Source organism: Macaca fascicularis, chromosome 10 (genome assembly GCF_037993035.2).
Source record: "Macaca fascicularis isolate 582-1 chromosome 10, T2T-MFA8v1.1".
Taxonomy (NCBI): Eukaryota; Metazoa; Chordata; class Mammalia; order Primates; family Cercopithecidae; genus Macaca; species Macaca fascicularis.
Window position 1 is genome coordinate 5834716 of NC_088384.1, and position 26758 is coordinate 5861473.

The 26758-nt window shown below is 39.7% G+C and overlaps 1 protein-coding gene across 2 annotated transcripts in view; it reads right to left on the reverse strand.

Annotated features, from left to right (window-relative positions):
• Positions 1-26758, reverse strand: part of ATXN10 (ataxin 10) — a 175723-nt gene that overhangs the window by 89271 nt on the left and 59694 nt on the right. For both annotated transcript variants that reach the window (XM_045363454.2, XM_045363453.2), the window contains 2 exons: positions 18840-18948; positions 17154-17323 (listed from right to left, as the gene is read on the reverse strand). In XM_045363454.2, the coding sequence (XP_045219389.2) occupies positions 17154-17323; positions 18840-18948 (279 nt within the window). The remainder of the gene's footprint in view (positions 1-17153; positions 17324-18839; positions 18949-26758) is intronic.

Here is a 26758-nt window from a genome sequence, read left to right on the forward strand (position 1 = left end):
GGCATACATATTCTCTTACTTAAAGTTGGTAAACAATTTCCTGTAATAAATATACATTTTTGGAAATGTCAGTCTTTCAAGGCTGTACTCAGAATATTGATTACTTAAAAATATAGGTGCGGCGGCTCATGCCTATAATTCCAATGCTTTGGGAGGCGAGGCAGGAAGATCACTCGATCCCAGGGCCTCGAGATCAGCCTAAGCAACACAGCAAGACCTCATCTCTACAAAAAATTTAAACATTAGCCAGGCATGGTGGTGAACACCTGTAGTCCTAGCTACTCAAGAGATTGAGGCGGGAGGATCCCTTGAGCCCAGGAGTTTAAGGCTACAGTGAGCCTGTTCACACCACTGCACTCCAGCCTGGGTGACAAAGCACAACCCTGTCTCTTTAAAAAAAAAAAAAGTCTAGGTAAACAAAGAGAATCCTATTTTAAACTTAATTAACAATAACATGGAAAACTCCAGCTAATGGCATCCCCCAGTGGTCAACTCTCTCAGAGACTTGGCCAAGGCCCAGTCTATGCCAAACATGGCAGGAGGAGGGGGGCGGTGGGCGGCTGTGTAGTGGTGCAGAACAGGGGTCTGGGGCTAGGCTACCTGGGTTCTTATGTGGTTGCACCCTTGACTGGCTGTGTGCAACCTCAGGCAAGCTATTGAACCCTGATGTGCCTCAGTTCACAAATTTCTATGATGGGGATAATATGTTCCCATCTAGGAAATATCATGAGGATAAACGCAGTGATCTATTCAAGGGCTCAGAAAAGCACCTGACATGCAGTGAGCACTATCCAATGCTCGCCTGCAGTACTGTGACTCTGGTCATTATTACTCATTTTGGAAGCAGTTTACTTTTCAGGGTCTTGAATAAGGTTCAAACTTTTATTTTTCCAATCCATAAAAGAAACCAAGTTAATATTACCTTTCCCCCAAAAGACACATGGGTACTTCCAAATATACACAAATTATTACTATTAATAGCATGAAAAACACAAACAAGATATTGATGACAGTAATCAACCCCAGAAGTTAGCATGGCTAGGAGGAGGGAAGGGGAAAGGAGCAGAGCCTGGGAGGCAGTGACAAGGCAGAACAGCCAGACGAACCTTCGCATCTCTTCTTGCTCCTCCTTGGTCTCTTCAGGCTCCCTCATCAGAGTTTGCTCTCAGGAAAACTAGAAATACATCCACACAAGTATGTAAAAGAAGGATGAGGGCGTAAAACATTTCCCCTCCAAGGTGTGTTTGCATTTTGACATAGTCTGAACTAAAGGAAATGAAAAAAGTGGAATTCCTAGCACAATGAAACTAACAGAAGGATAGAGGGTCATGGAGAAATCAGGCCACACCTCTGCCTATCTGAATGGGCTGCTGATGCAGGATTTACAAGCACTGTGCAGGCACAGGAAGTCCTGAACAAGGGTATGGAGGGTCAGAGGAGATCTGCTTTGAGGGCTCCACATGACCAGCACAGGACCACAGGTGGTACTCCTTCCCGTGCCCTGCCACCTGGCTTTCCTGCGCACCAGGACGCTGGCTTGTGAGAGAGAGCCAGTCAGTCCTGTGTGTTGAGGGATGGTCTCGTAGCTCATAGGCAGAGAAGGAACTGGCATGGACCTCATGCTTCTCATATTCTTGGCACCCTTTCATGGTGGCTGCCTGCCCAAGAGCCTGTTGCAAGGAGGGCCAAGACTTTTTTTCTTGTTTGAGACGGAGTCTCACTCTTTTGCCCAGGCTGGAGTGCAGTGGCACGATCTCAGCTCACTGCAGCCTCCACCTCCACAGTTCAAGTGATCCTCCTGCCTCAGCCTCCCAAGTAGCTGGGACTACAGGCATGCGCCACCATACTCAGCTAATTTTTTTGTATTTTTAGTAGAGACAGGGTTTCATCATGTTGGTCAGACTGGTCTCGAACTCCTGACCTCAGGTGATCCACTGGCCTCGGCCTCCGAAAGTGCTGAGACTACAGGTTTGTGGGACTATTGAGAGAGCATTCCCACCACTGAGTGGCTTTGAGGAAGCCTTGCCTGCACATTTAACTTAGAGAGGCAGAAAGACACAGTAAGCACGGGCTCTGAAGAGGATGAGATAAAACAAAACACACCTCTGAAACATCCCACTCAAGCCCATGCAGGAGGCATTCGTGGAAGGTCACTGTGACTGCTGTCATCAACAGTAATTTAATCCTCACAACAAATGCATGAGGCAAGTAAAATCATCTCCACTTTACAGAGGAAGAAAGGGAGACTCACATAAGTCAACATGTCAGGTGTTGCCTGGAAAATCCTAGAATTTAAGCTGTTTTTTCCCCTAAATCAAAATTTCCCATGCACCATGAAGGTGGGTCGTCTCTCAGCAGCTCCTGCTTAGCTGACAGGACTCACTTTTGCACTTAACCCCATAAGGCTCAGGAATCCAGGTTGCGTCCTGCCACTGGGCAGTGTGAGTATCATTCTCAGAGGCCAGAAATAAAACCCAGAGAGGCAGACAAGGGTGGAGGCATCCAGGATCCAACCAGGACAAGGTCCCTAGAGGCAAGAGTTTTAAGGACTGCAAACAAGTAGGTGGCTTTTGGCTTACAAAGGGCAGAGACAAGTTACGAAAAACTCTAGTCTAGGATGGGACCCCACTGGAGGCTGCCACTTCATAAAAATCTCTGTGTGCCAGTTAATAAGGTTTTGCATTGCTCAGACATCTCAGTGGGGGACTAGGGAAGATCATTACCACAGGCAGCTAATGCATCCAGAGTCACATTGTCAGTGTGGGACTAGAATCCCAAGTCAAGAAATTGTATTAATATAAAAACTGAGATGGGCGCAGTGGTTCGCACCTGTAATCCCAGCACTTTGGAAGGCTGGGGCGGGTGGATTACCTGAAATCGAGTTCGAGACCAGCCTGGTCATCTCTACTAAAAATGCAAAAAAATTAGCTGGGTGTGGTGGTGCACCCCTGTAATCCCAGCTACCAGGAAGACTGAGGCAGGAGAATCGCTTGATCCCAGGAGGCGGAGGTTGCAGTGAGCTGAGATGGCACATTTGCACTCCAGCCTGGGTAAGAGGGAGACTCCATCTCAAAAAAAAAAAAAAAAAGAAACGCTGTAACAATATACAATATGATAAGAGGTGGGTGGACCCTTAGGACCCCAGGAGATGAAAACAAAAGCAAATCACTCAGTGAGTGCAAGTCCACAGCCAGGACCCATGGGACTTCTGCAGAAAAAGGTTTTTCCTAAGAAGATGAGATCAAGTTAAAAGACAAAAAAAGCACAGGGAGAAGAAACCACAGGTGGGAAGGAGGAGCGGAGGGGTTAAGGGAAGAGGGAAATGAGAGAGAACAAATGAGAAAAACTATACCCTAAAAAGTAGAAATAAAAACAACCTCCAAGAGAAAATAAGTGTCTTAAATGACTCAAGACAAAGATGGACAACACAATAAAAACTCAGTGAATCGGCCGGACGCGGTGAGTCACACCTGTGATCCCAGCACTTTGGGAGGCCGAGGTGGGCGGATCACCTGAGGGTGGGAGTTCCAGACCACTGGGGAAACTCCATCTCTACTAAAAATACAAAAATAAGCTGGGCGTAGTGGTGCATGCCTGTAACCCCAGCTACTCAGGAGGCTGAGGCAGGAGAATCGCTTGAACCTGAGAGGCGGAGGTTGCGTCGATATGGTGCCATCGCACTCCAGCCTTGGCAACAAGAGCAAAACTCCGTAAAAAAAAAAGAGTAAGTGGATCTGGAAAAAAAGCAAAATAATTCTCAGAAATGAGAGCTACAATAAGGAATCTACTAACGCTGAAAATGGCCTAACCCTCAGCTCCCACAGTGAGTGCAGAGCCCATCGTGCAGCCTAGGGGCCAGCCCTAGCCCCAACCCCAAATCCAACCCCAATCCCTCAGGTGCCACTGGGTCCTGCACTGTCCCACACACCTGCTCACCCACCGCCTGCAAGGCTGACCCACTCCTCTACCTGCCTAATTCTCTCATTCATCCTTCAAGGCCTGGTTCCAGGCGGTTCTGCCTGAAGTTCCAAGTAGGGGCCATTTATACCAAAAGCACTTAGGCACGTTTCTACTGCCTCTCAATCCTGTCACGCCCCACTTACTCTATGATACTGAAATGAGAGTTTCTACATCTGCCTCCTTCTCTACACTGTGAATCCCTCGAGAGAACACTAGGCCAAATCCATGTCTGCATTCCCAGTGTCTAGAATACTGGCTGGTACACAGCATATGGCAAACACATACTTGTTGAATTGAACTACAAGCTCTTACCACTATGCCAAAATAGCATGTTCATTCCTATTTGGAGTAAAAAATATTCCCAACTTTAACTGCAATATAGCAGGAGGTTTGAATTCAAACTAAAACCCACAGCCTGAAACTAAGTATCTTTTTTGTTCCATTAGAATATGATGGGTATGAAATTAAATTCTACCTGAATAAGATAAGCAGTCAGCTTTTAAAAGGTGGGAGTAGGGGGAGTCAGACAATGCCTTCAAGCACTGATGGGAAAAAAGTCTTTTATAGGAACATAACTTTGATCCTCTTAATTTTCAGCTGCTGCCAGGGGAAAAAAAAAAAACTAAATATGCTAAAGATCAAAACTGTTTTAGATGTGGGACAGACATTTCCATCTTACTATTATTATTATTATTTTTTTTAGAAAAGGGTAGAGCTACTTTCCAACATTTGAAATAAGAGCACTTTTCTCACTTAACCAAGGAAATGAAGCCTGGAGAGATATATAGACATTTCACAGGCAGATTTTCACTAGATTGAGGTATGTCATAGAAATCTTGAACATTCAAGCACTCAGTAAGAGCTGATGTACCCAAGTCAGAACACCTGACAACAGAGAGAAAATTCAAATTCCTATTCCTTTAAAGGGGAAAAACACATATAACACAGTGGAAGAATGATCTTTATATTTCCATCTCTGTCTGTCTCTTCCTGTCACTCTCTCTCTCAAAAACACATACAGCCTATCACCACCAGCCCAGCTATTAATTATCTCAGTTAGAAAATTTCTCCAGATCCAATGTTAATGTTTTAATTTTAAAAATCTTTCAACTGAAAGTATAATTGCAACTGTCATTGACAAAGCCCCCAGATCTTGGCCAAAGAAGGGTTAAGAGGTGTACAAAGTATAAAAGTAGAACAAAGAGGCTGGGTGCGGTGGCTCACGCCTGTAATCCCAACACTTTGGGAGGCCGAGGTGGGTGGATCACTTGAGGTCAGGAATTCAAGACCAGCCTGGGTAACATGGTGAAACCCCATCTCTACTAAAAATATAATAATAAGCCAGGCATGGTGGCACATGCCTGTAATCCCAGGTACTCGAGAGGCTGAGGCAGAAGAATCGCTTGAACTCAGGAGGCAGAGGTTGCAGTGAGCTGAGATTGCACTATTGCACTCCAGCCTGGGCAACAAAGCGATGCTCTGTCTCAAAAAAAAACAGGAAAGTAGAAGAAAGAAAGAATTACTACAATCACTAACGAATGGAGCATGTTTTGTTCTTATGATAGAGAAAATCATGTATCCCTAGACATGTACCCCTTTCTTTTCTAACAGCACCTCGTTGTTATTAAAGTAATTCATGTTCACTGTAAAGATCACAAAAAGTATACAGAAAAAAAAGAACCAATCTTTAATCCTCTCAGCCAGAGAGAATTACTATTAATATTGTACTATATTTCTTTTGGGTCATTTTGTCATGCACATATGTATTTGTGTACCTTAAATATACATGTAGCATAGATATAAAACATACACAAGTAGGGACTTATTAGGCACAGGGCTGTCTCCCGCTTCAAATTCCCACTTACATCATGAGCATTGTAACAATATACTAAATACTCTCAGAAAACATGACTTTTACTGGATGCATAACATTTAACCACAATTTATTAAAAACCCATTTTCCACTGATGGGAAAAAGTAGACTATTCTTAATATCAATAGTGCTGAAATAAGCATAATTATAAATGTATCTGAGCCTAAGTGCTTATTATGTCTTCTATTAATTATCTAACTTATTCTTCACAACCCTATGCCATAAATACTAACATTATTCCATATTTGGTTGAGTAAACTGAGTCACAGAGAGGCTAAATAACTTACTGAAGGTTACCAGCTATCATTTAGAAGAATCCAGGTTTCAACGTAGACAGGCTGGCTCCAGAGCCAGAGCTCCTCATTTATTTGTAGCCAAATCTACGGCAATCTTTACTGTTTCTAATCCATAAAATACAGTGGCTTATTCTGAAAAATCAATTAAATATTATTCTGGTGTTTGTTACAGGCAAGCCTAGCTTCCTCCCAGCAGTGAGCCAGTTATTAACGGTTCCCCTTTTACACAAGCTTTCCTTTTCTCCCTGGGTTGTTGGATTATCCTTATCACATGGTAACTTTTTATAAATTCTCCTGGGTCTGTTTTGAAACTATGTTTGCCTCCACTAACCTACAAACTGTTGTAAATTGTTTTGATTATTTTTGCCTTGAAGTATATTTTAATATTGATATGACAATTCCTCAATTATTTTCATTTTATAGTGAAAATTATGGCTTATTTTTCACAGTGGGATTTTAAGTGGCCTAGTAATAAAAATGAGTTTAAAAATAACTAATATCTTTACCATATTCCATACTTCCATAGAGGAACAAGGTGCATCTCTCAGTTTATACAGCTGGTTTTCCCCTCACCTAAGTCTCAGATATTCTTCTTTTGGATATTGTGAAATAATTGTTTTTACTGTTAAACACAAATCCATTTAAAATCACTGTTGTTTGGCCGGGCGCGGTGGCTCAAGCCTGTAATCCCAGCACTTTGGGAGGCCGAGACGGGTGGATCACGAGGTCAGGAGATCGAGACCAACCTGGTGAACATGGTGAAACCCCGTCTCTACTAAAAAATACAAAAAAAAAAAACTAGCCGGGCGAGGTGGCGGCGCCTGTAGTCCCAGCTACTCGGGAGGCTGAGGCAGGAGAATGGCGTGAACCCGGGAGGCGGAGCTTGCAGTGAGCTGGGATCCGGCCACTGCAACTCCAGCCGGGGAGACAGAGCGAGACTCCGTCTCAAAAAAAAAAAAAAAATAAATAAATAAATAAAATAAAATCACTGTTGTTGGCCGGGCGTGGTGACTCACACCTGTAATCCCAGCACTTGGGGAGACCAAGGTGGGCAGACTGCTTGAGCTCAGGAGTTCAAGACCAGCCTGGGCAACATAGCAAAATCCCACTGCTAAAAAAATAAAAAATAAAAATTCGCCAGGCATGGTGACACACCTGTAGTACCAGCTACTTGGGTGGCTGAGGCAGGAGGATCACTTGAGCACAGGACTACAGTGAGCTGCACGCCACTGTACTTCATTCAGCCTGGGTGACAAAAGTGAGACCCTGTCTCAAAAATAAAATAAAATGAAATGAAATTAAAATGTCTATTGTCTAAAAATTGATCATATGGCATAAGTAAAGAAAACTGATGAGCAGTTAGGAAAACTGGATTCATGACTTTTACAAACTGTGGAGTCATCATGGGCAGCACATCACTTCCCCAGTGTCTCCCTTTCTGTGCCTACAGTATGGGGTAAATTATACTTCTCGGAAATATGCACGTGCCTGAAACGTAGCCCTCAACATGAACTTTAAAGAAACCATATTCAGGCCAGGCAAGGTGACTCAAACCTGTAATCCCAGCACTTTGGGAGGCCAATGAAAGAGGACTGCCTGAGGCCAGGAGTTTGAGACCAGCCTAGGCAACATAGTGAGACCCTGTTTTTCTACCAAAAAAATTTTTTTAGTAGTCGGGCATGGTGGCACACGCCTGCAGTCCCAGTTACATGGGAGGCTGAGGTAGGAGAATCGCTTGAGCCCATGAGTTTAAGGCTAAAATGAGCTATAATCACACCACTGCACTCCAGCCTGAGCAACAGAGCAAGACCCCACCTCTTAGAAAAGAAAAAAAGGGAAAGAAAAAAGAAACCACATTTACTAAAACACTTCAGACGATAATGAAAAAAGTTCAGTAAGAATTGTGGAATACGCTGTATGTAATACAATGCCCCACCAACCCAAGGAGTCACACAAATTTGGTCATAGACTTCAAAGGATAAGTCTCAAACATCTCCTTTTGTGGAGACAGTGGAAGCAGTGGACGGTAACAGGAAAAGTATGGGCTCTGGAGTCAGAATTTGGCCTGCTATTGCTCCAAGCAAGTAACTACTCTAAGCTTGACTCACCAGTAAAGCAGGGAAAGTCATCCAGCGTCCATTAATTTCACTACACTATGTACCCGGTGTTACGGCAGGTGTTAAGCCAAATGTGATGTGTCTGCCTTCAAGGTGCTTAAAGCCTAGGGAGGAATACGTGGTGATGGGAATTTCATGATGAAGCACAGGTCAAGGGCCTGGAGCCCAGTTAGTCTGCAATAGTAATGGTAATCGACAATAGTACACTGTTATGTTGCAATTATATAATCAGTATCATTCTTCTTTATAAATAATGTTATGCATTTCCTGGAAAATAATAAGTCGATTATTGTATAACAAGATATAGAAAAGGGGTTTTTGGAGTCAAATGGTAGACCATCCTTTAAGTCTTCTAAAAAAAAATGTACAGCTACAACAAACTAAACCATGATAGCTTTCCTCTAGATAGGAATTTTAATTTCATTTACTGTTACAGGAACTGTAAGTTCAGGAAACTAATGGTGACAGTTTGATTTATGAATTTTGACATATTTCTTGAACTCAGATTACATTACAAAGAAGTGGAATTCTAAGCAAGCCAGATCTTGCCTATACATTCAATCTTCAAATCAATAAGCTGAGATTTGGTACAACTTGCTTCTGACAAGAGGAAAAACATACAGTCCAATTGAGGTAAGACATTGCCCTGTAATTTAAAAGTTCCTTAACATACTTTCAGAATTGAGCTAGAACAGCTTTTGGAATTCACACAAAAAACACTTCAGCTCTTTAATAGATAATAACGAGAGAGAAATTCAAGTCAGAGAGCATTTATGACAAGAATAAAAATTACTCTCATTCTAAAGAAAGTTCTCACATTTGTTTTCATTTTACTTCCTCCATAAAGCCCCATCTATTAGAAAAAGTAATATACACAGAATACAAAATATAAGTATTACTTCGAACTTTGCAAATCCTTGTGAAATGTCGTCTACAAATTTCTATGTAAATACATGAAATGGGGAGACACTGGAATGAACTATATCTTTTCAATTCCAGAGGGACTGGTGGGGAGGGGAAAGGGAGGGGCAAGGAAGTATTACAGTTAGAGACATAAGGCAATCCATTATATACTTACATTTTTTTTTTTTTAAGACAGAGTCTCACTCTGTTGCCCAGGCTAGAGTGCAATGGCACAATCAAGGCTCACTGTAGCCTCGACCTATTGGGTTCAATCAACCCTCTCACCTTAGCACCCCCAAGGACCTGGAGTACTGGCTAATTTTTAAATTTTTTTGAGAAAGGGTCTTACTACGTTGCCCAGGCTGGTCTCAAACTCCTGGGCTCAAGCAATCCTCCTGCCTTGGCCCCCCCAGTAACTGGAAATACCGGCTATTTATTTTTTTAGAGACGGGAGGTCTTACTATGTTGCCCAGGCTGGTCTCAATCTCCTGGGCTCAACTGATCCTCCTGCCTCGGCTTCCGCAAGTACTAGGATTGCAGACATGAGATACTTCCTATACATGATCACATTTAATCCTCCCAACCCCACAAGGTGTAACTGCCCCTATTTTATACATGAAGAAGCTGAGATTCAGAGAGGTTAAGACACTTGTCCAAATTTAAACAGCTAATAGATAGTCAACTAAGAGGCAACACTGAGTTTACTGAACTCTAAAGTCCCATAAGCTCTCTGCCTGTTGTAAGGTTCCTCTATGAAGAGCATACATGTGGATCCAATGTTACAAGCCAAGCAATGACAGAAAAGTCAGTGACAGGAGAACACAGTGCTCAGACATTTTCTGTTTCCTTTTTTTTTTTAACCCTCACTGAGGCTAGAACGCAGTGGCACAATCATGGTGCACTGCAGCCTCGACCTCCTGGGCTCAAGCAATCCTCCTACCTCAGTCTCCCAAATAGCTGGGACTACAGGCATGCACCAACATATTCAGCTAATTTTTAAATGTTTTTTAGAGATGGAGTCTTACTATGTCGTCTGGCTGGTCTCCAACTTCTAAGCTCAAACAATCTCCCGCCTCAGCCTCCCAATGTGCTTGCTGGGTTTACAAGCATGAGCCACTGCACCTAGCCCCCCAGGCATTTTCAATAGCCTGCCTGGAATTCCCCAATTAGACAGGCAGAGAGTTAGGGTATTGAAGCTTCCTATAAAGAAAGAAAAACATGTATCTGGGAAAGAGAGTGAATTAAGCCATTATCATCCAGAAAGACCTTGGGAGATGGGTTTCATGAAAGACGAAACATCAAGGGAGGAGCAAAGACAAAAGTGGTGGTAACAGTGGTATAACTAAGAAGGGATGGAGGTTGCTAAAGTAAAATTGAGTGATACCCAAATAAAATGTTTCATATGTCACAGTTTTACTGGTGATCAGTTTATGTATGTGTATCACACTAAAGACTTATTAAGTAAAACCAAAAACAGCAGCACACGTATACTGAAATATGCATCAGAATCAACAACCCATAACCTATTTACACACAGAAACTGATTATAGGTAGAGTATCACTCAGGGGGCGAGTAGAGAGCAGAACAGTATAGTGAGGACTGTGGAAGAGAAAGTGTTTCTGCACATGTCAACAGGGTACCTGTGACCTTGAGTTCTGAAGGCCAAGTTAAGGTCACTCAGGAAAAGTATGAAGGTTGGGAAGTCCACACAGTGCTAGTATAGGCTGAAAATATAGAAGCTGGCCCTGCATGAGCACCAAAGGTCATGCCACCCTGGCCTATTTCACAGTTGCAAAAAGAAAAACACTAACACATATTAGTTAAGCATTTATTGTTTCTCTGCAGAGCAATCACTTGATCAATTATCCGAGTAACTGACAAGTCAGCCAGTACCGATGTACAAAACAGGTACTAATCCTCATTAAGAGCAACAACCTAAATAAAATCATTAGGAACCAGCCATAGATTTTTTTTTCAATTTCATGATTTAACAGGCAAATATGCTGCTTGAAAACATTTCAGACAGGAGGAAATAATAAAGGAGTTAATAATTTGCCTGTTCTTGGCTCCTCGCAACTAGATACAAAAGGCTGGAAAATAGTACACCCCACCAAAAAACCCACTAAAAATTCATCATGTTATGAATATTTAACAACTGTAAATTCAGTCTTAAATTTTATTTAAGATTAATGAAAAAACTGCATTCAGATCTACAAAGCCTAAACCTGGGATTTAAAAAATATTTTTTAATTACTTGAAATTTTATACAGTACAGATGTTCTTACAATCTAAAATATATGATTTGGGTCAAATAAAACTATGGCAAATTACAGTAAATTAGAATATATTCAAACATAAAAAAGACTTTCAAAAATAATTACAGAATCAGAATTTAGAGGAACATTAATTTTCATTTGAAAAGTTATTTATTTTTACTAGTCTTTATAAATATAGTCAGAAAATTATATAGTATATTTACACTCCTTGAACAGAACTGTGTTTTATTTGCTGTATATCCTCAGAACCTAAAAGTGTACTTGATACGCAGTAGACATTCAACATTCAATTTATTTTACAAATAAATTATCATTCAAGAAAAATTAGAAAAATTTACTAAATGCCTTCTATGTGCCAGGTACAATTTAGATGCTGGGAGTAACATGATGAGCAACACAAAGTTAATGAAAAATGTATTACAAAGATTGTTTTATGTATATAAATGAACCTGCCTTCAAAATTGAGAACTGAAGGGGCCAAATAAAGTTTGTCTTTAGATGTTGAACTTTTCCATACAATACAGACTTACTTTAAAATTAAGGTATGCTTGTAATAAAAGGTTTATAGGCCATATATTTGACATGGGATCATCAAGTATGTGACTGCTGGGAATCTTTTATATCAGGGAGAAGGAAGGAGGAAGAGGAAGGAGGAGGAGGAGGAAGGAGGAAGGAGGAGGAGGAAGGAGGAGGAGGAAGGAGGAGGAGGAAGGAGGAGGAGGAAGGAAGAGGAGAAAGGAGGAGGAGGGAGAAGGAGGAAGGAGGAGGAGGAAGGAGGAGGAGGAAGGAGGAGGAGGAAGGAGGAGGAGAAAGGAGGAGGAGGGAGAAGGAGGAAGGAGGAGGAGGAGGAGGAGGAGGAGGAGAAGAAACTGAACAGCATTTCCATAACCTTTAGCAGAATGGACATACGGCCTATCCTAGTCAATAAAATTTCCTTGGCGGGCGGAAAGTAGATAAACTAGATCATCTGTCTGTCCGATTTGAAAAATGCATTTAGCTTTATGAAGTAAAAATGTTTGGGTTTTCTTCTAATAAAGATTCACTTAAAGAGGTTATGACAATACTGAAGAAAAGAAGAACGGGGAAGAAAAAGGTAAACCATACATTCCTTATTCTAACAAAGAAGCAGCTGAAGAATGCTTTCTTCATATTTTCAGCATTAGTATCTTTGCGCTTCTCACAATAGAAACCAAAACAGAATCTCCATTTAGGTCCACAAAAGTTTAGAAGTAAACTAATCACTACAGTTGTATCAAGGAAATACTACGCAAGTTGAGAACAAAAAAAACAAGGTAAGAATAAAAGTCAGTAAGGATTTGACACCTCCCTACCATGATGTGGTAAAGGGAAGTCTAGCAATTCCTTCACATTCAGGAAACACTACATCTATCACATGTACAGACTTAAGCATTAAAGACTCATGAGAATTTGGGGTAAAATACATTTCTGTGCAGATTTCCAATCTGAGGCCAGGTACCTTAGGTACCTTGATTCTCTTAAATCTTGCCCAAAGACAAATATCTCAAAGAAAGATGACCACCCTTCCAATTGATACCATGCTCCTGGCAGTCCAGTGCCTGTCCTTAGAGAGAAATGCTCCTGGCACAGCCAGCCCAGAGGACACATCACCCCCCTGTTCCTCTCTGACAGGCCTCACCACACAAACTTTTGCTACAGCTTCTAGTGCATATGTGTCATTCCACCACTAAAGTGACTGTCTTCTCCAGAGCATGCAGCACACGGCAATTCTCACTCAGCAAGTGCTAGCTGAGTTAAATCACACCTGGTCTCTGGGCCTTGGGTTTCTTCATTTAGAAAATGATGGTGGAAATATCTTTTCAGCCCTTTCCACAGAGGTATCATAAGGCTCCAACAAACTCAAGCAGATGAAAAGAGCTCCAGAAAATGGAAAGGGCCACAAGAGTGTAAGGGAGCCATCCAGCAGGTGGGCACCATACTCATTGCAATGGATGAAGTTACACAGACAACACAGACACAGCTGGGCTTAAAAGACTCTTACTCAAAATTCAGAGGAATCAGGCAGTGCACAAAGATTTTAGGAAAATTTGTGTCATAACTAGTTTTGAGATTCTGATTCAAAGAGGCAAGCATGGTCCCTAGATGCCGTCAGAATGGAAGCTTCACAGAACATATTAATACCTTGCCTGACTTACCCATCAAAGGATCCCTAAGGCCAGGAACATTTGTATTTGATGAATGGGTGAAATCAGAAACAAGGATGAGAGGATCCCCAGAGTTCCAAACTTCAACCGGAAGGGAGTCGAAGGGGTCTGGCTGGCCTAGGAGACCCAGACTGACCAGCCTCCAGCCTGAAGTCCCTCAGGAAGTCTATTTTAAACCCTTTTCTCCAACCTTTTGGAAAGTTCTCACCATTGTGCAGGGAAGTGAGCATAGGCCTGGGAACTCAATAGGCAAACAAATCTAAATTCTACCCTGGGCTCTGCACCTCACTAACTGGATGGCCTCTCCTTAAAATGTGGTTACCAGAACCTGCTTTGCAAGGCTGATGCAAAGATTAAAGTTGATAATACATGTAATTCACTAAGCACAATGCCAGGACATAGTAAACACTAAACAATAAATCATCAGTCCCTTTTGTCTTCTGGGCAAAGGAGGAACCCAAATTAGGCTAGATGCTACGAAATCTCTCCCAACTCAGATCTTTAGTCTTGGAGCAGAGACAGAGTCAAATTTCCCTTAAAGCCCTAGCGGGGTTAGAAGTGAGACAACCCATCAAGACAAAACACTGAGAATTACTGGTCCCGTGATAAGGACCTGCTACATAACCATCCATTCCATTTTCCCAAAACTATAACCAAAGTCATCTGAGTACTAGTGAACTCTATCCCTTGAGGCAACAATGAGCGAGGCAAGTATCTGTAACACCCAGCTGGAACCAGGACTTGGCTACAAGAATAAAGAAGACTCCAGCACATCCAGAATAAGATTTCGGTGTTGTGTCAGTCTTTGGAAGGAGGAAAAAAATCCCAGAGGTAATGCTTTCAGGTTCAGGCCTTTTGTTGACACAGGTAAGAAACTGGGAGAAACAGAGGCATTTGAGTTGATACTCAAAGAATGAACTCCTTCATACCCTCTAAACTGTTTGCTGAGAAATCAGCAGTGCTATTAGCAACTGCACAAGTGACAGGACACAGCATCGACTTCCTGTGCGCCCCAGTGACCTCTACACAGCAGCACTTGGGCACACTCCATATTTACTTATGGTGCAATCTGATCCTGACTTCGGTGAGTTATTTCACAAGCCTTTTAAGGGTTACTACATTTTGTTCCTATAAGAGGCCAGTCCAAATTAGCAACAAAAGAATAGTTAAACACAAGAAAAACCACCTTTTGTGCTCAAGAAAGGCAGTCCTGGTCATTAAAAAGGTAAAGTGTTTTATTCTCTATCAACTTTCTTTTGCAAAAATCAGTCCAGTAATTTCCCAAGGGGGAATTAGTAGTCTCACTCTCCTGAAGATGAGGACTGCCAAAATGGTGTGCCCATATACTAAAAGTGCAAGTTGTCTAGCATTTGGTTCTGTGCCATGTCTCATAGGAATTATTCCAGTTATCAATGGCTGCGTAACAAACTACCCCAACATTTAGCATCTTAAAGTGGCCATTTTATTTTCAGTCCTTCTCCCTGCCTTTGGTTTTCAGACTAGATGACTTGATTTCTAATGATGTATCTTAAAGCACACTGGCTCTTCCCTCTGTGATCTTTCTTGAGGTTAAGCACATTCGGTACTCTTTTTTTAATTTTAGATACTGTATTTTTCAGTTCTAGAATTTCCATTTGGTTCTTTTTTATAGTTTCTATTTCTCTGCTGAGATATCCTATCTTTTCACTCTTATGAAGCGTATTTCCTTTACATCGTTGAGCATGGTTACATTTGCTACTTTAAAATCCTTGTCTGCTAAGCCCAGTAGCTGAGTCCTCTCATAGTCAGTCTCTGCTGATTATCTTTTCAATTGAGAACAGGTCACATTTTCCTGAACGTCAAGTAGTTTTAAACTGTATCCTGGACATTACAGGATATATTATGCTGTAGCAATTCTGGATTATATTATATTCCTCTAAAGAGTGTTGGGTTTTTTTTAGAGGGCAATTATCAATTATCTACAGTGTAAGTTGGACTTACACTATAAACTCTAGGGTGGGAGCTCAAATCTCAATACAATTACTTCAACCTTAGCTTAGCTGCTTGGAGCCTGCCCCACACGTGTGATTCAGGCATTAGCAGAGATTTAGGTAGTTGACACCCAGAGTTTGGGGTCTGTTTTCTACTTTCCACAATTGCCCCCTCACTTTCCAATGCTATGGTTGCCCTCAAACTGTTCTTTGATTCTTCAAGCTAGAAAGACTGAAGATTTTGTAACTGACTTTTCACTTCCCTGCCTGCCACATACTATGTCATTCCCTTCTTCCAAGTGTCAATTTCACTCCAGAATCTGCCCGTTTGTGTCAAATTTGAGTGTCTTCACACGACTGTTTTTTGTCCGAAGTTTATAATTGCTATTTGAAGAAGGATCAGTCCAACAGTAACTTCCTGGGCTACTAACAGAAGCAGGACCTACATCACTTATTTGTTTTCCCTACTTTTCACTTTTTCTCATAATACTATAGGTCATAAATCCAGAAAGGGCTTTGCCCAGTAGGGGGGCCCTGATCTACGTGGCATCAGCTGGGCAAGTAAGAAACTGAGGATGGATCTACTCCCAAGGTGGTTTCTCACACACATCTCATGCCTTGGTGTTCATTCACTAGGCTTTTCCTCTCTCCTCATTGTATCTTATCTTCCAGGGCTTTTCCGTGTGTATTCAGCAACTCACAGCAAGGTGATACCTGGGAATCTATACTTCTTACATGGTGACTGGCTTCTAAGAAGCCAGAAATAGAATCAGCTAGAACAGTTACGGGCTATGCTAGAAATAGTATAGGATCATATATTTGATTCCTCACAGCAGCCACAGGGCCTGCCCAGATTCAAGTGGATGGAGAAATAGATGCCAACCCTTGGCAGAGGAGTGGCAAAGTCATACTGCAAAGAAACACATGTACAATGCAAGACATTCTGCCACCATCTTAGAAAAATATAATCTGACACAAATTTAATTAATATTTAACTAAGCAAATCAAATGCCACCCAAAGTAAAACTCCAGAAAAATACAGAAAGGTGAGATCAATCTGAAGCATATGGTCCAATTGCCCTGAGATCTTTCTTACCATTCTCTCACATTCTCGATCTAATTACCTTTAAGCTGTTCTGCACATAAGAGGTTTCTAAAAGCAGCCTACTAGGTCCTCAAAGACTTCATACTTAAATATTATATTCCTTTTATATCCATTTTAAAACACCTAGAAGAAAAGGCTTATGATGCTATCATCCATAAACATAGGCTACAGATCTAAGCTTTGTTTTTTCTTAATAGGCAATAATAACTAGTGTTTATTAAATATCTACTGTGTGTCAGAAATTTCTCTAGGCTCCAAAGAGCTATATATTAACATATACATATATACATACATACGTGTATGTATACGTAGGGGTGTGTGTATGTGTATACATATAAAATATACATCTCTCTATCCAAGCTACTTTCTAAGCACCTCAGGTTTTCACTCCAAAAGAGTGAATGTCTGCCAAAGACTATATTCTAAACGAAGCTATACATGTATAACACATACTAGGAAATCCTCTTACCTTGTCTTGGTTATCTTTATTCTTGTAACACAGATTTCCAATCAGACGAATAAGATGAGACTTAAACCCCTCGGCCACATTGGAGATATCACCTTCTGCTCTCACACAACCACAATTACTGAAGATGTTTGTGGTTTCCTTTCCAGTTACATGAATCACCCGTAAAAGATCTATAACCAAAAGAGTAAACTTCATTTTCTACAGAAAAGTAACTTTTAGTATTTTGTACTAATAGTTTTCCATAACCAAATCTAATTTATTTTAATAGACTAAAGGTAGAGCACAGAAAGCTTTATTTAAATAATGATTACAAGGCTCTTCTGCCTTTGCTTTAAGTAAGGATTAAAAGGCTCTTCTGCCTTTGCTTTAAATTTTGTGACTCTAGTTTTGGGGAGATAAGCCATAATGACTACCCCAACTCAGAGTTTCTATTTATCTACAAAGAAAAGTTAGCTAAAAGTTTGCTAGCATCTTTCTTACAAAAAGGTTTCCAATCTCAACTTCTTTATGAAAGAACTCTTCTAATAACTTCAGTCAGTGAAGTCTAAAACACAATATCTATCCATAATGATGCACATGACAGAAACCAAGAAGAGTGCTTATTTTTCCCTCATCTGACTGGCCAAAGCATCAGAAGCCAGCATGTGTTCTCCATACTTCACTCCAGCTACCTTCAGGAGAAAGAACTTACTACTGCTCTACTCTATGAGCACCTCCAGGCAGCCAATGAAAACAGACAATCTTCCAGGAACTGCATTTCAGTGTTTCCGCATTTAACCCTCTCAACAAACCTATACAGGAAAGTATCCCTTTCCCAATGTTATAATGAAGAAAACAACAGGCTCAGAAAAGTGCAGAGCTGGGATGGCAACCCACATCGAGCCCAGCTCCAAACTCAGGCTCTTTCCATAATCACTCAGTGTCCCAAGTTCATGGTGTTTTATTCAAATTATCACTAAAAGCACTGTACTCAAAATAAAACACTGATGAGGAATTCTAAGGATCTTCCTCTACAGCTCACTGCTAGCTCATCTATCCTGCTAGACACAAAGTCATCGTTCTCAGTACATTGGTCTCCAGAGTAAGTATCATCTTTTTAAAGGAAAAAATTGCAAATAATGCATAGCAAGCCTAAGCATAGCCAGCCACAAGGAACAAGTTCTACGTCAATTATTTTGCAAACAGCTTTTTAGCAAGGTTGGTAATGCTTTTAACAATGGTTTCTTGTTTAAAACCACTTTCTCATAAGATTTGTATATATAATGTGTATAAAACACCATTCTATGTGTTCACTAAATGTAAATGGGAAAAATTTACTGCCACATTTTGCAAAGCTATAGTAATATAAAACCACAATCATCATCGAAAACCTCCCCTGCCCCACCACCTTCATCACATCCTATATTGATGAAACATCTACCATGTGCATCTACAGGCATTGTTATCCTCATGTTACTGAGAAGGAATCTTCAGTTAAGCAGAAGGGAAGTGGCTGAAAAACCATGTGGGCTCAAGTTTATCTGGCCCGCCTGAACTGTTACAACACTGTGATTCCTCTCAATAAAATATATTCACAAAATTCCCAAAAGTACACTGAAAATTAAGGATTTGTATTTGGATTTACATTACAGTATGACAAGCCAAAGATTTCTTAGCTAAAAATACAATGTGTGATATTTCACTCACCAATCACTCTTTCCAGCAAGCCAGGGAAAACCTGCAGATAGCCGAGCAGCTCAGTATTCGCAGTCATTTCACACAGGACATCGAGAAGCCTAATCGTAGCCAGTGCCTCCTAGAAAGAAAATAAAACATAACTTTAAAGCATATTTTAAGTGAAATGATTTAACTGTTATAAATAACTGTAAGAGAATAAAATATTTCAATAAATTTAAAGTCAGGGCTTGTAATAAGTCAAAGAGAAAAACAAACTATGAAGAACAAAACAGAAGTACGAAATATGTACACGACTCATCATTTTCACTAACAGCAGACATCTGCCATCAAGAATGCAAGATTATGTGTCATTATGTGTCTTCTTGGAGCAAAGAGTCAGAAAAGTTCTTATTCAAGCAAAAAGACATTCCAACAGTGGAATAAATGTTCAAAATTACTAGCTACGTACATGACATTTATGCAAATACTTTCTTTTTAAAGCATTCCCAGCATGCAAATTCCACTTTAAAGATACAAATAGCCCATGAAATACATTAATTTCTTGTCCACAGAAATCCTGTAAAATGCTGTGGTTGAAAACACTCTGGCTTTAAGAACTTGCATAATTTCTGGGTAAATATGAACTTCTATGCAATATCTTGGTAGATCAGAAAGACAGTATTATTTGAAAACACTACTTCACATAGCTACTAAATAATTTATTATCAAATACACTGCATGACCAAGAAATTGCCCGGTACCAACTGCATAGCATTAGTCTATATAAAAATTTTAAATGTAACTTTTGTATAGATTTTGAACCCCATTTTTAAAGTACCATTACTTGACAAAATGTGGCAGAGATTATAAAGTTAGTCCATAAAGATAACATTCTTCACTTTGGGAGGCCGAGGTCAGAGGATCACTTGAGGTCAAGAGTTCAAGATCAGCCTGGTCAATTTTTGGTGAAATCCCGTCTCCACTAAAAAAATATAAAAATTAGTCAGGCGTGGTAGCGGGCGCCTGTAATCCCAGCTACTAGGGAGGCTGAGGCAGGAGAATCATTTCAACCCAGGAGGCGGAGGTTGCAGTGAGCCAAGATCATGCCACTGGACTCTGGCCGAGGCAACAGAGCAAGACTCTGTCTCAACCAAAAAAAAAAGAACATTCTTCAAAAGACAGACAAATTACTTCCTTGTTAATGCTAAACGTGTATTTACTGCTTTCTAATTAAGAGATTTAAAGGTAATATATTAACATAGTATTCTGAAATCTCAAAATAAATAGCAAGAAACAACACATATTTTTAATGTCTTGGATCTTTAATTTTATATCACAGCCTTCTTTTGCTAAAGAGTTAAAGGGGAAAAATCTCGATTAGAAATCTAAAGTTAGTACCATGTTAAAACGAGTCTTGACCAAGTCCATCAATTTCACATAGCTTCAACAACCTCTTTTGTTAAAGGCGTAGTTGCCCAGATTGTTTTCTTCAGATACCACTGCTCCTTCAAGAATAGACTTGGGGCAGACCATGCAAAAGGTAACTGTGGACACCTCGTCCTAGCAGATAACAAAGACGCTATTACAGGCTACTAGGGTCATGTCAGAAATTCGGAATCAGAAACAACTTGATGAGGCTCCCACTGGCCAGCGGTGGCACATTAAACAACAGAAAGAATTACAGCAGCAGACTGAAAACAAAGTGAGTGATTTTAAAGCTATGGCTTCCTGATGAAAATAAAACAAAACAAACCAACTCACTGGTCATCTTTGAATGATGCCACAAAACCAACTCATTACTCTGAAGATTGGTAATCAAGGCGGAAAACAATCAAGCACTTATCCTGCCTTTCTTCATCCCGTGTACCTCACAGAACCTAAGAATTGATTAGGGAAAGTTTCTCTTTAAAAAATATTCCTGCTAATAAACAAAGAATGAACAATAATGTTAAAATGCCACCATTCTGCAACCCCTAAAGAATTCATGGATCTAGGTCATCATTAATGACTGCTAATATCACAGAGAGATAACCAAGCCTCATGTGCCTCTTGATGAAAATAGTATTACCAACAACGAAACACTACTGCAAAAATAAACAAAAAAAAATACCTAACCCAAATCTGAATATGCCTCTGGAACTAATTTTCATTCACTGGAAATGCAAGGTACAGAAGAATATGTTAAGTGCCACCCTGGAGACATACTCATCAAAATCTGAAATCTAGAAAAGTCTATGGGAAAAACAAGCCAGTTTCTCCAACAAATAAGTAGCAAAGAGGAAAAAAAAGAAGAGGGAAGGGGAACCTATACACTAGAGTAAAGTTATGTCAATCAGTTGCAATATACGGCCCTTCTCTTTATGCTGTTTCAACAAAACAAACATGAAAAAGATTATTAGACAATGGGGGAAATCTGAATAGTATTTATTTGATAATACATGTTATTATTAGTTATTTTCGATGTTCACATCGTATTATACTTGTATCTGATGACTCCTTATCTTTTAGAGTAACTGATGAAATATGCTGGAGCTTTCAATCAGTCCACAGCAACTGGCGTAAGAACGAGTGGAACTGTGGAAGAAAGAAGAATGGTAATGAAGGGGAAGCTGCTGAAGCCAGGGGATGGCAGATGGAGTTTAAGTACACTTTCTTCTTAGTCTATGTTTGAAATTTTCCACGTTAAAACAACATGAATAAAATTAGAGGTTGGAAGAGATGAACTGGAAGTCTCCTTCCAGCTCTTAAATTCTATGATATTAACTAAAATAACCCTAAAAGAAAATTAATCTATCCCCACCTAACACATCCCCAATTTTAGTCATTAAAATCACTTTATTAATGAAGTGTTTTTAATGAGCATCTGGAAATTAGTAATGAAAGAACAGCCAGGAAAATTTACTCTCTTAAAAAATAAGATTAATGAGTAAAATGCCCTTCCAGATATTTAAAAGTCTTATGAAACTAATATTAATTAAATCAGGCACTAGCGGAAAAAAAAAAAAAAAAAGACAAGCAAATGAAGGGAACATTGTGAAAGATTTTGAAGTGAGCAAAAAAAAAAAAAAAAGATTAGTCTCCTGTCTAGCTCACCTGTCTCAGTTAACACTGTCATTTAGTATCTTTGAGCAATTTTATAGCTTTGTGAGTTACAGAAAACTTATATTAATACAGAATTATTCCTGTCCATTAAAATGCAAATTAGTTATATCTGCCTGGACTGCAACTCCTTTCTCCATAGATCAGTTTTGCATTTATTTGTATGTTCATTTCAGCGTTCCTTTATGGCACATAAACACATCTCTCTCTGAATTCTCCCTTCTCCAGCTGTTAACATCTCACTGGTTCCCTCCAATTTGTTTGGCGGGAACCAGTAATTGTCCAAATAAATAAAAGAATTTAGGATATGATACAGGTAGGTGGGAGGATCCTCAAGCCCAGGAGCTGGAGAATACAGCAAGCTATGATTGCACCACTACACTCTAGCCTGGGCAACAGGGCAAGACTCTGTCTCAATTAAGAAAAAAAAATTAGTGGAAAGGATAAGATTATTCACTAAATGGTACTGAAATAATAATGAACAGACATTTAGGGAACATTAACTTGTACCAATCGGCATATTAAATGTTTATATTCAAATACAACCTGGCTGGGCACGGTGGCTCACGCCTATAATCCTAGCACTTTGGGAGCCTGAGGTGGGTGGATCACCCAAAGTCAGGAGTTCAAGACCAGCCTGGCCAACATGGTGAAATCCCATCTCTACTAAAAATACAAAAATTAGCCGGGCATGGTGGTGGATACCTGTAATCCCAGCTACACGGGAGGCTGAGGCAGGAGAATCAGTTAAACCCGGGAGATGGAGGTTGCAGTGAGCCAAGACCTCACCACTGCATTCCAGCCTGGGCAACAGAGCAAGACTCTATCTTAAAATTAAAAAAAATAACAATAATATAACCCATTTCAAGAAAAAGAAGGGCAGAGAGAGGATGAGTAACTTTTCCAAGATCATATAGCTGTAACAGAAGAAATCAAGATTCAAACCCAGTCAGTCTCATACCAAAGATTGTATAATCTTGAATAGTCAAAAGACATAAATAATTCATTTGGATCCATAACTCACTCCTTGCTCAAAAATAAATTCTAGATAAATAAAAAATGAGAACTAAGTACTGAAAGAACTAGACAATGTAAGTGTGTATTTCCACGATCTAAGTGGAGAATTTACTTAAAAAACAAACAAAAATCTTCTCGGCTGTCAGCTCTCAAAAACAAAAAAAAGAAATCCAGAGGCCAGAAGGATAAAATTGATAACCTTAATTAAACACAAACAAAAAACAACTAAAAGGCTAACAGAACATCAGAAATAAATTCAAACAAAAATTACGTGAACAATAGTTTACTGTATGTATGACAGAAAGATTAATTTCCAGAAAATGCTTTTTAATAAATGCATTTTAAAGAGTAACCTAATATGCAAAACAAACATAATGGTCACTGAAAAACATTAATGAGAAATAGTAATTAAATCAGATCTGCAAAGGGCAGCTCATGCAATCTTGTGTTGCATTGGTGTGCAATTTAGAAATCTCTCTAAAGTTTTAAAAAATACCTAATTCTTTGACCCAGCAATTCAACTCCAGGAATTTATAATCTCAGATTTACTTGTCCGAAATTTGTACAAGGATGTTCACTATAACATTATTTATAAAGGTTAAAAGAAAAAAAAAGCCACCTGAAAGCAGTTGAAACGTCTATAGGGAACAAATGAAAAAATTATGATACGTCTATATAATTAAATAAATAAATATAAATACGTCTATATAATTAAATATTATTTATTAAAAACATACAATGAATATACACATGCTAAAGTGCAAAGATGTACAAGTTATATCATAAGTAAAAATAGCAAGTTGAAGAATAGTGTAAAAAATGAAAACAAAAAACATATAGGTGCGTATATACGAAAAAGACCTTTGAAAAGAAAACAAAAAAAAAAAGGATATGCATATAGATCTACAGAAAACAAATGGAGGCTGGGCAAAAAGGGGAAAACTTTGTAACTTTTTTTTTTTAAGATGGGAGTCTTGCTCTGTCGCCCAGGCTGAAGTGCAATGGCACAATCTCGGCTCACTGCAACCTCCGCCTCCCGGGTTCAAGCGATTCTCCTGCCTCCACCTCCCGAGTAGCTGGGATTACAGGCATCCGCCACCACGCCAGGCTAATTTTTGTATTTTTAGTAGAAACAGGGTCTCACCATGTTGGTCAGGCTGGTCTCAAACTCCTGACCTCAGGCGATCAGCCCACCTCAGCCTCCCAAAGTGTTGGGATTATAGGCCTGAGTCACCAGGCCCAACTGAAACTTTATGTTTCACTGACTTCAGCTTAAATAATTTTTAACAACAAAGCAAATACTATTTGCCTAATACAAACATTTAAGCCCTTCATATGTGGAAAAAATGCACTATTTATTGTAGAATATGTATTAAATATGTATTATATAGCTAAATATGTAATACCTACTGCATAACAGGTACTACAGTATGGCCTAAACTGGGGTTGCAAAGATTAAAACAGAATGCAAATCCCACAACCTGAGGACAATTATTGTAATATATGGGTATCAGAAAATACAAAGCTAAAAAGAATGTTTTTTAAGCTTTCAGAGAAAAGGCAAGGCTTGCCACAAGTGAACAAGATTCAGAACTGACAAAAATATATCAAAAACTGGACACAAGTATACAAAATATATCAAAAGACAGGAATAAGTACATTAACATGAGAACCCAAAACTATTTTTATAAAGAAACATATGAAGAAAACCTTGGGATTTTAAAGCCAAACAATTGCATCAATTAAAAAACATGTGCTATAAATACAACTGTTTCCATTCTCACTTTTCAGTCATAGCATTGAGAACTTTATTGAATATCTATCTTCTCCTAAAAAGATCACCAATGAGTAAATGCAGTGGTTTGGCAGAAGAATGGCTGGGGAGGAGGAGGCAGGTGGAAAGCCCTATCTGTAGCTTTCGCTGGTTTCCATGGCATAACTACTTCCACCATGGATGATTTCAAGGTACCAACAATTTAACAATCAGCTCATAAATTTCTAAGCACTCAATAATCAACTCTTAGAAGTTACCACAGGCCAGCTCCAGCATACCACTTGGTCTTTGGCATATTTAAATACTGGCATAAGGGGTCCCCTTTAAAAAAAAAAGTATGACATATCTACATTAATATGCACAAGTCATAAATGTATAACTCAATAAATTTCCAAAAGTAAATTAATTTGGCTTTGCAAAAGAAACCTGCCTATGTTTTGTTGTTGTTGTTGTTGTTTTTGAGACAGGGTCTCACTCTCCCCCAGGCTGGAGTGCAGCAGCGCAATCGCAGCTCACTGCAGTCTCAACCTTCTGGGCTTGGGCAAACCTCCCACCTCAGCCTCCCCAGTAGCTAGGACCACAGGCGCACACCACCATGCCCAGCTAATTCTTTTTTTTTTTTGTACAGATGGAGTCTCCTTATGTTGCCCAGGCTGGTCTCCAACTCCTGGGCTTAAGCAATCCTCCCACACCTTGGTGCCCCAAATTATTGGGATTACAGGTATGAGCCACTGTTCCCAGTCTAAAATTTTCCATTCCATTAATATATAAAAATACTTCCGATCTTAGAGAAAAAAGTCTGAAGGAAAAATAAAAGTTTTTCTAAATATAAAAAGTATTTTCAGGAATTTCTCACTACAATACTGAAATCACCTATCCTTTAATCAGAAGTGCCTTGAAAAGTTTAAAGATGTGATCTGTCTTTTCTCTGTCTCCTAGAGAATTTTTAAAACTTTTCTTAAGCATGACTCACTGCTCCTCCTGCTGGAAACAAAGGCAAATCTATCTCCAGAAAGTAAACGCAAGCCCCTGAATAAAGACCCTTCTTTTCTATCACAGAAAATGAGAACTAAAGTAACGACCTGATTATAAGACCTAACATGGTCTATATGACAAAGCACAGAAAATCAATACCAAAATGGTCCTGAACAAAAGTATATTCACAAAAAAGGAAATACACTCTCGTGGTCGAGCAGTCACAGCCATGAGCTGCATTTACAACAGGAGTTAACAATTTCACAGTATTACACACTACTCTCTGGGAAACACTATGGATCACATTCTCTACCTTCCCACCTGTGGACAGTGGATGAGTATCCACTCTGGATTCCAGTCCCTCTCCTCCAGTCTCACCCATTTGCCGATGGTGATTCCAGCATCAATTACTCCCTCTCTACCTGACCATTCATATCAGCATACAAAGGAACTCTCTATCATCTTCTATTAAAATGTGTTTAAATCAGCTTTATTGAGGTATAACATACATGCAATGAAATAATCCATCTTAAGTATACAGTACAGAGTTGCGTCAAGGTATACAGCTAAATGCCACATTCTACTATCCAGAAAGTTCCCTCGTGTCCCCTCGCAATCAATTCCACTCCTTCATTTCCAGATGCAGGTAACATCTGATCTATTTTCTGTCATGACCAATATATCTGGCCTGCTACAGAATCCCACAGAAATGGAATCAGCCAGCATGTTCTCTAGTCTGACTGGCTTCTCTCTCTCCACATTTTTGAGATTCTTCCCTGTCGTATCACAAGTGCATCCTTTTTACAGCTGAGTGGTCCAGAGAAAGAATAATTCTAACTTTATCACAGAAGAAAGGAGAATAGATAAAAACAGCAAGTTCTGAAGTAAAGAGGAGGGACAGAGAATTAACACAAGCTCCCTTCCACGTCCTGATAAAACAAGACCTGAATGACCTAAGGTAGGCTTAAGGAGAGTAAAAAAATAGTTTAAATAATTAACCAGGACAGTATACAACTAGGAATCTTCTATAAAGAAGAGAAGAAGCAAGTCGTCTAGAAAGCAGTTTGGAAGTATGTATTAAGAG